At 45.8% G+C, this 16,431-nt stretch overlaps 2 protein-coding genes across 18 annotated transcripts in view; one reads left to right on the top strand and one right to left on the bottom strand.

Annotated features, from left to right (window-relative positions):
- The window catches only part of LOC106602294 (lymphoid enhancer-binding factor 1), a 62,126-nt gene extending 51,908 nt beyond the window's left edge, over window positions 1-10,218 (top strand). For all 17 annotated transcript variants that reach the window (XR_006769554.1, XR_006769553.1, XR_006769552.1 and 14 more), the window contains one exon: window positions 8,656-10,218. Coding sequence is in view for 4 of the 17 variants with exons in the window: in XM_045716482.1 (XP_045572438.1) it covers window positions 8,656-8,738 (83 nt within the window). In the remaining 13 variants the exon portion in view is untranslated. The remainder of the gene's footprint in view (window positions 1-8,655) is intronic.
- Window positions 10,219-12,694: 2,476 nt separating this feature from the next.
- LOC106610339 (hydroxyacyl-coenzyme A dehydrogenase, mitochondrial) lies at window positions 12,695-16,268 on the bottom strand. The gene is made up of 8 exons (XM_045716473.1): window positions 16,012-16,268; window positions 15,340-15,468; window positions 15,067-15,224; window positions 14,399-14,525; window positions 14,108-14,197; window positions 13,867-13,939; window positions 13,440-13,556; window positions 12,695-13,143 (listed from the first exon to the last, which is right to left on the bottom strand). Exons 1-8 carry the CDS (start codon window positions 16,210-16,212, stop codon window positions 13,025-13,027), a joined length of 1,014 nt encoding a protein of 337 aa, XP_045572429.1. The 5' UTR covers window positions 16,213-16,268; the 3' UTR covers window positions 12,695-13,024.
- Window positions 16,269-16,431: the final 163 nt, after the last annotated feature.

Below are 16,431 nucleotides of genomic sequence, written 5' to 3'. Positions count from 1 at the left end.
TATTGGATGTTCTTATAGGCACTTTAGTATTGCCAGTGTAACAGTATAGCTTCCGTCCCTCTCCTCGCTCCTACCTGGGCTCAAACCAGGAACACATCAACAACAGCCACCCTCGAAGCAGCGTTACCCATGCAGAGCAAGGGAAACAACTACTCCAAGTCTCAGAGCGAGTGACGTTTGAAACGCTATTAGCGCGCACCCGCTAACTAGCTAGCCATTTCACATCGGTTACACCAGCGTAATCTTGGGAGTTGACAGGCTTGAAGTCATAAACAGCACAATGCATTGCGAAGGGCTGCTGGCAAAACGCACAAAGTGCTGTTTTGAATGAATGCTTACGAGCCTGCTGGTGCCTACCACCGCTCAGTCAGACTGCTCTATCAAATCATAGACTTAATTATAACATAATAAACACACAGAAATACGAGCCTTAGGTCATTAATATGGTCGAATCCGGAAACTATCATCTCGAAAACAAAAAGTTTTTCCTGTCAGTGAAATACGGAACCGGTCCGTATTTTATCTAACGGGTGGCATCCCTAAGTCTAAATATTCCTGTTACATTGCACAACCTTCAATGTTATGTCATAATTATGTACAATTCTGGCAAATTAGTTCGCAACGAGCCAGGCAGCCCAAACTGTTGCATATACCCTGACTCTGCGTGAAATGAACGCTAGAGATGTGACACAATTTCATGTTAGTAGGCAATATTAACTAAATATGCAGGTTTAAAAATATATACTTGTTTATTGATTTTAAAGAAAGGCATTGATGTTTATGGTTAGGTACATTGGTGCAACGACAGTGCTTTTTTCGCAAATGCGCTTGTTAAGTCAACACCCGTTTGGCGAAGTAGGCTGTGATTCGATGATAAATTAACAGGCACCGCATCAATTATATGCAACGCAAGACACATTAGATAAACTAGTAATATCATCAACCATGTGTAGTTAACTAGTGATTATGTTAAGATTGATAGTTTTTTATAAGATAAGTTTAATGCTAGCTAGCAACTTACCTTGGCTTCTTGCTGCCCTCGCATAACAGGTAGTCAGCCTGCCATGCAGGCTCCTCGTGGAGTGCAATGTAAGGCAGGTGGTTAGAGCGTTGAACTAGTAACCGGAAGGTTGCAAAAACAAATCCCCGAATCCCCCCTGAACAAGGCAGTTAACCCCCATTCCTAGGCCGTCATTGAAAATAAGAATGTGTTCTTAATCTGACTTGCCTAGTTAAATAAAGGTGTAGTAAAAATAATAAAAATAAAAAAAATAATAATAATCGGCCAAAAATACCGATTACCTACTGTTATGAAAACTTGAAATCAGCCCCACTTAATCGGCTATTCCGATTAATCGTTCGACCTCTAGTTGCATGTTTTCTGTTCTACCCGACACTGAATGGAGACTAGACCTTCCAGACTACATCTGGGCTCAGGAAAGCTATGTAACACCACGCTCCACTAGAATACTGTCAAATCACATCATTTGATAGAGATTTGTTGGCGGTTTGGTGTGAAGTGTGAAGGGTCCTGCTGTGCTGTACGAGCACTATAACACATAAAGCACAACGTAATCAGTCAAATGTTGTGGGGTTTATTTGGTTGGGGTTGTTCTTTGTGAAAAGCATCAGTTTGCCATTGGGTAAGTTGTGACCAGCGCCAGTAACAGACACAAACATGTAGAGCTTTTGGACCAAAGTGTCACCAGGCTTTAAACTGGGTGAAATAAATTAATGCCTACCTTTCTACCATTAGATCTCTCTCTCTCTCTCTCTCTCTCTCTCTCTCTCTGTCTGAGGTTAATCTTATAGCATCCTGCTGTCTGCATTTTTATGGCATCCTCTCTCTCTCTCTCTCTCTCTCTCTCTCTTCTCTCTCTTTCTCTCTCACTCTCTTATCTCTCTCTCTATCTCTTTCTCCCTCTCTATTTCTTTCTCTCTCTCTCTCTCTCTCTCTCTCTGAGGCAAATCTTACAATGAAATCAAACCCTGAACCAGACAAAGGTTTTCCGCTTGATTGATTCTTGACCGGTGGCTCCCGCTCTGTACCTAAATTGGACCGTTTTTCTCTTATTCACCAGCCGCACTTCGCCTCTGCCTGAGACTTTATCCGTGATCCAATAATTAGCTGGGTCTATCCGAGGCAGGATGGACACCACGGCTGATTCATTGTGACAACCTTAAACTCATATGCATAATACCAGAGAGGACTGCCACAACTCCTCAATTTATGTAGATCCCAAAGAGCCTGGATTGAGGTTAGCGTTTGGCACGGCAGACTTCAGGCAGCGAACATCTTTAAATGAACTTATTTGTCTATTTCTTTTTATATCCGCCCTCGCCTCGATTGCAATGGTTTTGTAATGGAGTGCGTCTATCTATTCACTCTGAAAGGACACCCCGGATGTTCGTGTTTATTTTTGTTGATATTGTTTGCACATTAATTTGCAGGGCATGATTAATCAGAAAACCCTTTTAAAGGAGAGTAGGGTAAGGATCAATACAACTTCCTTGTTTTCTCTTCTTCTGTACAGATTTAAATGTCTGGCTGGAAAGGCCACACCAATGAGTGCAGCAGTTCAACAGTGTTTCATTTCTTGGAGTCGATTGTTTGTTATCCCCAGTGGGTCAGACACCAGACCCAGCAAACAGATGGTTCTCTGAACCTGCAGTTAAATAGCTCTCTGGGAATCCAGCTATTATTTTGACATTGTGAAATGTGTATTTCCTCCCTCCCTCTCGCTCTCTCTCTGACACTTTCTCTCTCTCTGTTCCTCTCTCTCTGAGACTTTCTCTCTCTCTCTGTTCCTCTCTCTCTGACACTTTCTCTCTCTCTCTGTTCCTCTCTCTCTGACACTTTCTCTCTCTCTCTGTGCCTCTCTCTCTGAGACTTTCTCTCTCTCTCTGACACATTCTCTCTCTCTGACACTTTCTCTCTCTCTGACACTTTCTTTCTTCTTCTGACACGTTTGCTGTTCCTCTCTCTCTGACACTTTCGTTCTGACACTCATAACTTTTCACTCTGTCGCTCTTGACTCATTCTCTCTCTCTCTCCCTGTTCATTGTCTGACTCAGCCTGTCTGATTCACAGGGAGATGTGTATCTGGTTGGGAAACACACGTCCTTAAGGCTATCTACTTTTCAGCCACTGCGCATGTGTCACAAAGGGAGGGAGACGACTAATAACAAAGGTGGCCTTTTTAATCTGATGAACAGCGTGGGCCATGAGTCACAAACGTTGATAAAAACTCCCCAGCGTTGTAACTGACGGAGTCATCTCAGTCCAACTCTTATGAACGTGCTCTTTTGTTTCCACCCGGTAACCGGATAGCTCTGTGAGAGCAAACTTGAATTTCCCCAGTTTTTTCGTGCGAGTCAGTAAATATGTAGCTCTACGTTTTGCATTTTAGTGGGGTTTTTTTGGGTGGGGGATTCATCTTGGCTGTTTGAATGTCTTTTTTTTCAACTGCCCTAACTAAAAGTGGAGGCCAAAGATGGTGTGTTTGTGTCAGTAGCTGGTGAACTAGTGCTGTACGGAGCGTTGACTGTAGTGGCCTCTCTCTCTCTCTCTCTCTCTCTCTCTCTCTCTCTCTCTCTCTCTCTCTCTCTCTCTCTCTCTCTCTCTCTCTAGCCCCCGTGTGTTTTCCTGTGATGTGTGGAGGCAGAAGTCAGCTGTCAGGCTTTGATGAGCGGGGGGTGGGGGCAAGGGGGAGGGAGGGAGAGGGAGGGCAAAAAATAAAATCCCTCTTGTGCTTAAGAGTTCTCCTTCTCCCAACTGTCGTTCCACTCTCTCTCTGCCCCTCATCCCTCTCTCTCCTCCCTTTCTCCCCCTCTCTCTCAAACAGCCAGTCGTACTCTCCGGGTTCAGAGTCTTACCTTCAGTTCCAGAGCTGGTTTGATTTGGGGCTGGTTGCCTTAAGGCCACAAGTGGAGGACACACACACACACACACCCCACCACCACAGCGTTATTAGTGACCTGGGATAATTGGAATGGTTTCGGGGGTCTGTGAAACACTCAGGGTCTTGCTCTGAGCGTCTCAGCTCAGCAGAGTAGAGGCATCTCCTGCCTCCTCTTTAAAACTACACTTCACAAAGAAGGGGAAAAAAAGAGCGGCCTTGGCATAAATCAGGGCGACAGCCACCGGCTAATGTTACTGTGGGTTAGGAAGTTGAAACGGAAATGTCCCCTCTCGCGCTCGCTCACTCTCTCTCAATCGCACACACACACACACACACACACACACACACACACACACACACACACACACACACACACACACACACACACACACACACACACACACACACACACACACACACACACACACACACACACACACACACAAAGCAGAGCTCTGTGAAGGAGAAAAAGACAACCTCAGCACTTGTGGCCTTCCAGGGGTGTAGCAGCTGTAGTGGAATGTCTAAACTATGTAGGTGTGCCCGCCCGAGTCTACCGCGTAGGTTTTAGTCAAACCCTGGACTTAATCTCTTGCCTCTCCTCCTTCAGAGAAAAGGTCTCTCTTTGATACTTCTTAGGGGCTCTTGGGGGCCTCTAGTTTACGTGTGCGACTGAGCTGTGCATCCCCAATGGCACCCTATTCCCTTTATAGTGCACTACTTTTGACCAGAGCCCTATGGGTCCTGGCCAAAAGTAGTGCACTATAAAGGGAATAGGGTGCCATTTGGGATGGGTACCATTTGGGACACAGTGAATCACCTAAAGTGGGGCTTTCTGTTTAGACTGGGTCTGTGGGTTTGTTTTGGTTGAGTCACTGGCCTATTGTGGCGATGTCTGGCCAGCTGCAGGGAGCGACCGTATGAGGGTAGAGCCTCTCCCTCCCTGCTGGGTTTTGTCATGTCTTCTCTACTTCCTCTCCTTCTCCTTCCCTCCCACCTTCTCTGTCTCTCCCCGGTGGCTCCTTGAGACTCTGCAGATTGAGGGGGTGGTGGGGGTGTGCTGCCTTGTAAAACGTCCCCCCTTCTGAGTCGTTATCTCTGGATCATAAAAGGCCCGCAGGTAACAGAGGGGAGCGACAGGAAGGGGAGCGACGGGAAGGGGAGCGACAGGAAGGGGAGAGGGGTCGCAGGAAGATGTTTTTTTCTTTTTTCTTTCTCTCTATTTAATTATTTCTAAACACGAAACTCTGTTTTGAGATGTGCTGAGTTTCTACTTCTGCTGAACAAAATGTGGCTCCTATTGTAGGGGGGGGTTTCTCTCCCTCTCTTTCCTCCTACTCTCTTTCTCTCTCTGTCCCGTCTTTCCTCCCCGTTCTCCCCTCTTTTCCCTCCTCTCCCTCCCTCCCATCCGATGGTGAGTCTGAGTGGCGGTGGAGCTCCTTTGAAGTGCGCCGCAGCAGAGGGAGCAGTCATTGTACGAGCCCTTTGATAGTGCCGCCCTGGCCTCCAGCCCCCAGCTCCAGCTTTGTAGCTGTGCAGTACTGCGGGGGCACACCACACTACACTACGCCGCGCTTGGCCAGACTTCAGCAGCTCGGGCCCCCAGCGACGGCGCATCAGATGTGGGTAGAGGGGTAAGGAGACAGGGCTCCTACCCCCAGACCCCCAGCTCTACCCCAGTCTCACTAGCACATGCCTGAGGTTTGGGCTTTCGGTGGCTCGGTGGGCGGGAGCCTTACCCCCTACCGTTCCTCTCCCCACAACCAAAAACCCTCCCCTCTCCCTTCCTCTAGCCTCGTATAGACAGAAACCTCCTTTATCCACTTCCCTTTCTCTTTTCTTCTCATCCCCCTCTCCCTCGTTCTGTTTTAACTGAACCCCCCCAAACATCCCACCGTTATCAACAATACCACTGTCGGTGTTCCAGCCCGGACATGAACAACGTTTCTCCCACTCAACCACCCTGACTTTTGGTTGGCGGTTAGAAATGACAGACACAACTATTCTAGGTTTTCCTTTTAATGTTCTGTCTCCCGGCAAGAGAAAGTGCTGACAGGATGAAGCCAGTTGTTTAAAACACACCTTTTCTTCTTTGGTTTTACCTCTTCCTTCTCAAGCTGACGATTTCCGGTTGTGTCAGTGTCACAATCGAATAGAGAAAGTGAGACTGCCTGAGCCGAGAGGGTGTCGCCAAACAAAACCATAGTTTACACTCTTCACAGCAAGGTGATTATCTCACCAAGACAAGTCAGTGCAAAGGTTGGCCATCTCCGTTTTTTTCTGGTCGACTGACTTTGTTTCCTGAACTTAATGCGTTGTCTCAATCCCTGGTTGGATTTGAATAGCCGCCATTTTCCTTTTCTTTCCATCCTGCCAATGCTGTGTTAAAACCTGATTCTGAAACTTGACAGAGAAAATCATGAGAATTTCAGGTTTATTTCCAGCTTTTAATGCCATCTTGGAGTAAATTTCAGTCTAGATGTGCAAATTCCCAGGTTTCAGTGATTTGGAGCTGATCTCTGAATCCATATTTCATAAAATAAGAACATTGTCTGTCTAGGTTGCTGACTTTGTGGTCGAGACAGACATGGCAACAAACAGTCAGCTGATTTGGCATTTCCTCCTCTCCTCTCTCTCCCAGAACTCTGTCGTTCTCTTTTTCCTCTCCTCCTCCTCCAAATCTCCCTCTCTCCCTCTGCCATGGTAAAGTCTACACTCCTGCCTGTGTTGGAGACGCCTCGCTCCATTTGGCTTATTTTCAGTAATTTGTCGGCTGTGTTTTCCTTTTTCATGGAACGAAAAGAAATCCCAGAGCGCCGCTGCAGCTCAGGGAAGGAGGGGGAGGGAGGGAGGGAGGGAGGGAGGGAGGGAGGGAGGGAGGGAGGGAGGGAGAAGTAGGGAGGAGTAGTGGAAGGCAGGCGGGACGGGCCCAGCTGCGGGCTCTTTGATTTGCCCCGGGAAGGTGGAGGCGGCGATTGAGAGACGCGGGGCCGTGCCAGTTATCTTAACCTCCCACGCTTCAAAGACCCAGAGCCTGGGCCCCGTTGGTCTCAGTCGCTCCCCCCACCTCCCATCCCCTCCCTGGGCCAAGGAGAGAGAGAGCCAGAGCCAGGACCCGGCCTCCACTGGAACAGAGGAGCGTTTCATTTCCTGCAAAGAAGTCCAGCCGGCATTCCTGAGTGCTAACTGAGGGGAGGGGAGGTGGGCAGAGGGAGAGGGGGCAGGGAAGGGGTCAAGTTGCTCCTGAATCCCGGCGTTTGTGTGTTGGTGTCGGGTGGGTCTGCTGTGAAGCCCTGGCCTGATGCCCCCTCCTGACCCACCACCACCACACCCCTCCATCGCCCCCTCCACCCCCAACCCCCCAGGCTTTTTCCCAAGACAGGAAGGACTAAGCCAGGGCTTTTCATCTTGTGGCCGGGAGGGAAGGAAAAAGCTCCCCAGGAAGGGAAGGGGGCACTGGGTCTGAGGGCTGGGCTCTCAGATCCTGGGATAAAAAGGGGGCAGTGGAGGTAAATAAACAGCGACAGAGGCTCTGTCTCTCTCTGCGGCCCTCACTACAGTACCTCCTCTCCTTCGCCCGGGCGGCTCAGGGTCAGCCATCCCTGGGAAAGGCGGCCTCCGTCCCACTCCCTTTCATCCACATGTGGTAAAGCAATCTGGAGGGAGGGGAGAGTGTGTGTGTGGTGCCAGGGTGGAGTTGCAGGGCTCAGCTGACTTCTCAACCCACAAAAACACACTTATTCTCTGACCTCACCACAAGGGAGCGGTCCTTCCACTAATACACCTTCTCTCTCTTTTCTCTCCTCACATCTTTCACTCCCTACCCGGTCAGACATCTACCTCTGTATCTCTTCCCCTTCTCCCTTTGATCACTGATTCCATTTGATGCTGGAAAATAACCAACACCGCCCGTCCGTCAATAACTGAAGCTGACTCTGTTAGCTACGCTCGCCACAGACCAGTATTTTGAGCAAAAACCACTTTTGTGGTTTGACAAACAATTTCCCATGCATGGACGGGTGGATGGTGGCCGGCGGGGCTTTTTAGAAGGCCCTGTAAAGTGCCTTCTCAGCGTGAGAAGACTCTCTCTACCTCCTCACAGCCCACACACAGCAGTGGCAGCATAAATGTCAACCAGAAGCTGTATTCCAGCTAGATGGCTGGTTGCGTTCAGAGAGAGAGAGCGGTAGCAGTAGGTAGATGACATCAGGGTGTCAGTCAGAGAGGGGGGCAGAGCAGATGGAGCCAGCTTGGGTCACAGTGACCTGATGTCAGAGTGAGATCAAAGCTAATGCCAACCCACATCCTGTCACTAACCTACGACCTAATGTTCAGTCGGAAACGCTATTACTGCTCTCTGAAGACGGCAGAACTGTAGTGCTCCTTCACTCGTCCAGGTCCTCTGTGTAGTGTGTGTGTGTGTGTGTGTGTGTGTGTGTGTGTGTGTGTGTGTAGCATTGTGAGGATGCAGCACTCATTCACTGTATGTGGGATGTGTGAGACTGTCTGGTTTCAGACGACGTTTACAGCAATGTGTTGTTGTGGTTTCATGTGTTTAAGCTCCTTTTTAGTTAGTGAGGGATTTTCCCTCAGACTGAACGGGTTATATGTTCATTGCATCTCCCTGTTTCTGACCAGTATGAAAAAGACAGCCAGCACTCGCAAATGACCTATAACAGCAGTCACTATGGACACGTTTAGGGCCTCTGTTGTTGCCCATTGAACTGACCATGTTTCTCTCTCTGTCCTTCAGGAGGAAAACGGAACGCTTTCTCCACGTCGTGCAAAGCGAAGGCAGCAGCTATGGCCCCTCTGTTAGAGATGGAGGCCTGCTAGATTCAATGAACCCTCCTCCACCTTATCCCCGACCCCCAAGCCTCAACTCCCGTTCTCAGAGGAATACCCCCCCCGAACTTGACTTTATACTCCTCTCCTGCAGTGACTCTCCTATCTGCTGTAGAAACTGAACTGAACAAGACAATCACTACTAAAGACCATCAACCAACCGCATGCAAACTCCCCAGCCCCCTCACTCCCCAGCCCCCTCACTCCCTAGGCCCTTACACCTTTTTTTTCTTCTTACAAGCAGCTCTATCTCAATCCAAGGCACTGCACTGAAAACAGTTCAGCGATTTCACTTTGTCAAACACAATTAACACCTCCCCACACATACCCCAACACCTGTTTCTAAGTTATTTCTAAGTTATTTGCCACCTCCGTTCCTTTCCTTTGTACAGCCCACTATGTTCGACCCTCAACACTCCCCTTTCCCCTCTCTCACTGGATTTCAGACCACATGTTTGGGTAGCGGCCTGACCCAACACCTCTTTAGACTGACTGCACTATCACAAGGAAGATGGAGGGATGTCAATCACATGTTGTCAAGGAAACATCCTCTCAAGGCTCCTATCCTCCATTTTGTTTTTAATAACGACCAGTTGGTGCAAAAAATATCAACGTTTTATGATTATAGCTTTTACTTTTGAGTTGGAATTAATTGAATGCTTTTTTGTATTTTGAACTTGGTTTAAATTTCTCGGTGTATATTTTCAGTGAATGTTTTTTTTTGTTCTTTTTTTTTTATATATATATATACTGGTATATATGAAAATAAGCTTTGAACACAGGAAAGCCATTTGTTTTCTTGTTAAAGCGTCTGGCAGAAAAATGAAAATTAAGGCTTCTTTTGATACTATTTGTAACAAATAGTGACCTTGACTCGAGTCTTGCTCAGATGTAAAATAAAGCTCAGTATGTGTACTTTTTAAGAAACTGTCAGGATATGTCACTTTTCTTGGTATTTTTGCAGGCAACGTTAGGACAAAGGCAAGTGGTTGCTCAGAGGCCTATATTTTATTGTTCTAAACTGACAAATGAAGCAGATATATATTTACCCCAGCACTTGGCAGTGTTCATTTTATTGCGATCAGGGTTGGGGTCAATTCCAGTCAATTCAGAAAGTTAACCAAATTCCAATTGCAAATCAACATTTTCCTCATTGGAAAGCATAGAAGAGAAGTTGGAGTTGGAATTTCAGTGTACTTCCTGAATTGACCCCAAGCCTGATTGGATGGACTTTTCTCTTCTCTATCTGGTAACTGTGGTCTTTTTGCCTATGTTGTTTATTTCATGCATTTCTGTAACATTTTATTGATTTCATGCTCTATTTTTAGTATTACTTGATGCATTTTTTATTCATTGTCGTATTTTGAATCACTGTCATCTTGGTATTAGCACTTTGCTTCCCAAGTGGCCACATTTTAACAGTTTCAACATGTTTTGTTTTTTTAAAGAAAAATAAAAAGGCATTGGCTCATTTGATCTCCCGACCAGATTTATGTGATAGAAGCTATACCTTACTTACAGGGCTGGTTTCCGGGACAGAGATTAAGCCAAGTCTTAGTCTAGTCTAAAAACCTATTTAAATAGGGATTCTTCATTGAGCTTTGTTTTTAGTCTAGGCCTAAATCTCTGTCCAGGAAACAAGCCCAATAATCTTGTAGCTTGTGATCATTAGTAGGCCCATCATATGGTTCATATCCAGAAATTCTGCATTTGACAACACTGCCACTTAGTGGTCTTAAATAGAACTACCAAGCCGAATTATTGACTATCTCTAGGGGAAACTTCAAAAGGCTCTAAAACCGACCAATTAAAACTCCAGCAGCATGCCGAGACTGAGGTTGCGCTCATACAGTATTACGGCTATGCCAAAAGGGGAAATCTACATCTTGAGTATTGAAGCTGCTCTTAAATGTGAAATCCATGGAAAAAGGTGAGACGTGACCACTAGCGGTTCTGGGGGGGGCGTGACAAGTTTGGACCCCCTTGTGGCCCCCCTAAATGTGGAATATGAAATAATTTTTACATAAATTTTTGCTATCGTTCTTTTTTTACATCCGTTATTAGACAGTGGCAACGATGATGACTATGAACATGGTCTTTTGCCTGCTAATGCCTGCAATGCAGTGAAGAAAACAATGTCTAATGTAACTGGCCCCTCTAACAGTACAACTGGCCCCAGCTTGGCTGCCCCAGTTGAAATGGTCTAGAACCGCCACTGGATGTGACGTCTCATGTATCCAAGATGATCAATTTAATGCCGGGATATAAAGAGGGTAATATTTTTGATTTTTGAATTGAGTAATAGGGATAACATCAAAGGAACTCTTGAAACAATATTAGAAATTAACAGTGGGGTTGAACACGCAGGGATCGTTGACTGACATACAGTGCATTCGGAAGGTATTCAGATCCCTTCCCTTTTTCCACATTGTTACATTACAGCCTTATTCTAAAATGAATTAAAAAAATATATATCCCTAATCGATCTACACACAATACCCCATGATAAAGCGAAAACAGGTTATACATTTTTTTTTTTTTTTAAACACCTTATTTACTTAAGTATTCAGACCCTTTGCTATGATAATCAAAATTGAGCTCAGGAGCATCCTGTTTCCATTGATAATCTTTGATGTTTCTACAACTTGGGAGTCCACCTGTGGTAAATTCAATTGATTGGACATGATTTGGAAAGGTACACACCTGTCTATATAAGGTCGCACAGTTGACTGCATGTCAGAGCAAAAACCAAGCCAAAACGTTGAAGGATTTGTCCGTAGAGCTCTGAGACAGGATTGTGCCGAGGCACAGATCTGGGGAAGGGTACCAAAACATTTCTGCAACATTGAAGGTCCCCAAGAACACGGTCACGTCCATCATTCTTAAATGGAAGAAGTTTGGAACCACCAAGACTCTTCCAAGAGCTGGCTGCCCGGCCAAACTGAGCAATCAGGGGAGAAGTGCCCTGGTCAGGGAGGTGACCAAGAACCTGATGGTCACTCTGACAGAGCTTTAGAGTTCCTCTGTGGAGGAAGGACAACCATCTCTGCAGCACTCCCCCAATCAGGCATTTATGGTAGAGTGGCCAGACGGAAGCCACTCCTTAGTAAAAGGCACATGACAGCCCACTTGGAGTTTGTTAAAAGGCACCTAAAGGACTCTCAGGCCACGAGAAACAAGAATGCCAAGTGTCACACCTGTTTTTCAGCGGCAGGGACTGGGAGGCTAGTCAGGATCGAGGGAAAGATGAACAGAGTAAAGTACAGAGAGATCCTTGATGAAAACCTGCTCCAGAGCGCTCAGGACCTCAGACTGTAGCCAAGGTTCACCTTCCAACAGGATAATGACCCTAAGCACACAGCCAAGACAACACAGCAGTGGCTTCAGGACAAGTCTCTGAATGTCCTTGTTTGGCCCAGCCAGTTCCCGGACTTGAACCCAATCTAACATTTCTGTAGAGACCTGAAAATAGCTGTGCAGCGATGCTGCCATCCAACCTGACAGGGCTTGAGGATCTGCAGAGAAGAATGGGAGAAACTCCCCAAATACAGGTGTGCCACGCTTGTAGCATCATACCAAAGAATAATAGGCTGTAATCGCTGCCAAAGGTGCTTAAAGTACTGACTAAAGGGTCTGAATACTTACTTAAATATGATATTTCAGTTTATTTAATACATTTGCAAAAATGTATAAAAACCTGTGTTTGCTTTGTCGTTATTGGGTATTGTGTGTAGATTGATGAGGACAAAAAAACAAATCTAATACATTTTAGAATAAGGCTGTAATGTAACAAAATGTGTAAAGAAATCCAGGGGTCTGAATACTTTCCGAATGCACTGTATCACTGGGTATCATTAATGGCAGGGTGTGTTGGCTCAAAGGTCCAGAGGCAAATCCATCCCTAGAAAAGAACTGCATGAATAGAAATCTCAGAACAACCTATGGGAAGCATTTGGAAAAGTCAGTTTAATTCCACAAACTCAGTTGCTTACAAACCACACGTAAAGATGACATTCAGAATATACAGTCAAAAGACAGGTTTGAATTGATAACACCGGTCTACCATTCTTCAGGAAGGCACAGATTCGTTCCAGCTGCATCTCTGTTCTACCGTTGTCAAAATTAACCAGCGGTTTTTCTATTATCACTCATGCCCTTATCAGTACTGGGAGGGACTACATGATCTTGTCCAATCGGAAGCGCTTATTTTCATTTTCCGTTTTGTCACGGCGTGCCTTAATGAACAGGCTCCAGCTAGTGTTGATGCTGGGGCGGGGTTACTTGTACTTGTAGAAGCCCTCTCCGGTCTTCTTGCCGAACTTGCCCTCGGCCACCAGCTTGTTCAGCAGCTCACTGGGCTGCATCAGCGGGTTGTCAGGATCCTTCTCAACCCAGCCTGGAATCAAGTTATAAACACAAACTTTTCATTTTAACTAACTACTTTTGCATTGGTTTTACACTATCTGCATCTACTTCATTTGATGTTTTTGTTTCTTCAAATATTCATCACCATTTTCTAAAGACCACCGGCACCTCACCATTCTATAACCAAAACAGTGCTCCTCCCCTGTGCCATATGACATGCAGTTATTTCTATTGGGCCTGTTCCTAGCTGCTAATATAGTCCTCTTTTAACTGGTATTGAAATCAGTCTGTAATAGGAACACACTTGTGAAGCAGCCCAACACTCACCGTCCATGATGAATTTAGCCGTGTCCAGTCCTACGTAGTCCAGCAGCTCAAAGGGCCCCATGGGATACCCAGCGCCCAGCTTCATGGCAATATCAATGTCCTCCTTTGACCCGTGGCCTGACGAGAAGAGCGCACACACACACACACACACACACACACACACACACACACACACACACACACACACACACACACACACACACACACACACACACACACACACACACACACACACACACACACACACACACACACACACACACACACACACTGAATGAAGGGTGACAACGGTTTCATATACAGACAACTATGTTTTGTTAACCACAGATGTTCATACACAACCGTTTGTCACATCCCTCTGATGCCATTTTCATTCATATACAGGCAAAAGGTTTGACTATCTTTCAGTCATGCAGGGCTGGTGTACCTCTCTCATGTAGCCTGATGGCTTCCATCATGTAGGGCACCAGCAGACGGTTCACAATGAACCCAGGAGTGTCCTGAAGATGAACATAACGTACTGACGTCAGTGAACCGTTTATGACGTATCTGAACGGCATATGATGAAGATAACGTATGGTGTAATATGGTATGTCACTGCATTATCTTTAAAGGTGTACAATACTAGAGAAATACTTTATATTTGTTCAAATAAGCGAGGATCTTACTTTGCAGGACACTGGCGTCTTTCCCAGTGCTTTGCTGAAAGCCAGGAGGGAATCGAAGGTCTCCTGGCTTGTGGCTGATGTTCCAATCACCTGAAGAGGAAACGTAAACTACTTAACACCTTTCAATTGAATCTTGTTGATAAGGAGAGCAAGCCCAGCGTCATTTTAAAGCAACTTACATATGTTTCTAATTTAAACATCTTCATCACATAAAAAAACAAAAAAAATGCTTTGCGGGAGACTATATAGAGAGAGATGTCCTAAAATGTACACCGCACTGCTGATCCTTACCTCTACCAGCTTCATCATGGGGACGGGGTTGAAGAAGTGCAGCCCTCCAAATCTGTCCAACCTGCTGGTGGAGCTGGCTATGTCGGTGATGGGCAGAGAGGATGTGTTGCTGGCGAAAATGGTGTGTCTTAAAATAGAGGAACCAAAAACATTAGGCAACGAGCAGCAAGCAACCCCCATGAGGTACATCCCAATTAGTAACATAAATTATGTGGGATACACAATGCCCTTCCTTTTGAAATATTTTATTTTAATTAGAATAGTTTTAAAAATAGTCTATTTTAAGCACATTTCAAGGATACCAGCATAGCTTTATAGTAAGTATAGAAAAAAAAGCTCAAATGAAGATAAAGGAATTTTGATATTTAGGCTACACATTCAAAATGGCAACAACAAATGTTTCTAATCAAACAGCACTTGCTCTGGCTTGATGTTCATTTCAACACTGGCCATCGATAGCTAACTCCTCTGACTACTGACGAAGTCGCTGACAGCGGAGACAGGACAGTGCTTATGTGGTTTGGATCCACACTCGCTTGGCGGGTAACCTTGAGACCAAAGACATGGGTTGGACCCACAAGCTAATGCCTAGGATTCAGCTCAGTGGGATAAGACAGTCTTGTGGTGTGTAGGAGACACAGGTTCAAGCCCTAGTCAGGCATACTTACGCTGGTGCTACTTTGTCCAGAGCACCAAAAAGTCCCTGTTTGATCTTGAGGTTCTCCACGATGGCCTCCAGCACCAAGTCTGTACTCCCCACCACAGACGCTGCGTCTGTCGATATCGACACGTTGGCCATCACCTTGGCAATAAACTCTGCTCCTGCCTGAAACATACATGATGACGGTCAAACCCCTGTTTGAATCAATGGTGTTAATAAAATGAAGTTCTGCCAACATTTCCTCATTGGAAACAGCAACATTAACATATCAGCGACCAACATCAGGCTTGTCAGCAAACTTCTTCTTGACCACCCTCTTCAGGCTGCCTTCTATTCCCTTGGCGGATTTCTTCAGGATTTCCTCATTTGTGTCAACCAGCACCACGGAATGGCCCGTTGTAGCAGCAACCTATTAGAAAGGGGGAACACAAGTGTGAGTCGTGAGTGACAGGTGTTCACCAGGTTTGACTGTCAATAATATAACTCCTGAATTGAAGGACATTTCAGGTAGGTAACAAAAACCCTCATATAACTAGCTAGTTAAAGTAACTATAGGTTAAAGGCCACCTCATGCAGCCATGTTCGCCATCTGTGTTTTGCACTGATCAACCTGGGACAGCTTGTGAGACATACTGTACTTCTTACCCAGAGATGAACAACAATTGCTTATAATACAGAGTTGTGTTACTGATTAGCCTGCAAAACTCATCCCCTGCATCAGGGGAATTGCCTTGGTTGGCTTCTCAAGTGGGTATCTAACTAGTTAGCTAATAGCAAGCTAGCGGTTAACTAACAAGTCGGTAAGTTCGTGCACTTCATTGCTATATTTAACTGGCTTGTTGGCTAGTTTTGCAACGTTAGCTGACAAGATAGCTAGCTAGCCTCTGTAGCAAGCTAGCTAGCAAGCTAATATTAGCAAACAAACTTGTCATTAACAGTTAACGTTAACTACCTGTGCGATACCTGCACCCATCTGTCCACCCCCGATGATCGTAACGTGTTTTATCGCTGCATTTCGGACTGCAGAAGAGGAGAGACCTCTGATGACTTGGTGAGTGAAGAAAGCCATGGTTTGCAAGGCGGAGAGGACCCCACCAGAATGAAGGAGCTGGCTGTGGCTGAACGTAGTCAGACTGACACTCAGAGACACCATGTAAAGTAGGAAGGTCGTTGTGTGGCAGTGGTCACGTGACTATTTAGCCCATTCCATGACCTTTCACACAGTTTTGATGTGGTGCGTTTTATTAGAGATTCCTACTACTGCTCTGATATAGGAACGAGTCAGTAATACCATTGTAGTTTGATAGGATGCAATAGCACTTTCTACTGACAAGACAAGAATAGTGTGTGCAACAGTTGCATTAAAGCACAT

This window comes from Salmo salar, chromosome ssa04 (genome assembly GCF_905237065.1).
Source record: "Salmo salar chromosome ssa04, Ssal_v3.1, whole genome shotgun sequence".
NCBI classification, from domain to species: Eukaryota; Metazoa; Chordata; class Actinopteri; order Salmoniformes; family Salmonidae; genus Salmo; species Salmo salar.
The sequence above is the reverse complement of the archived record's forward strand: the minus strand, read 5'-3'. Positions and strand labels throughout refer to the sequence as shown.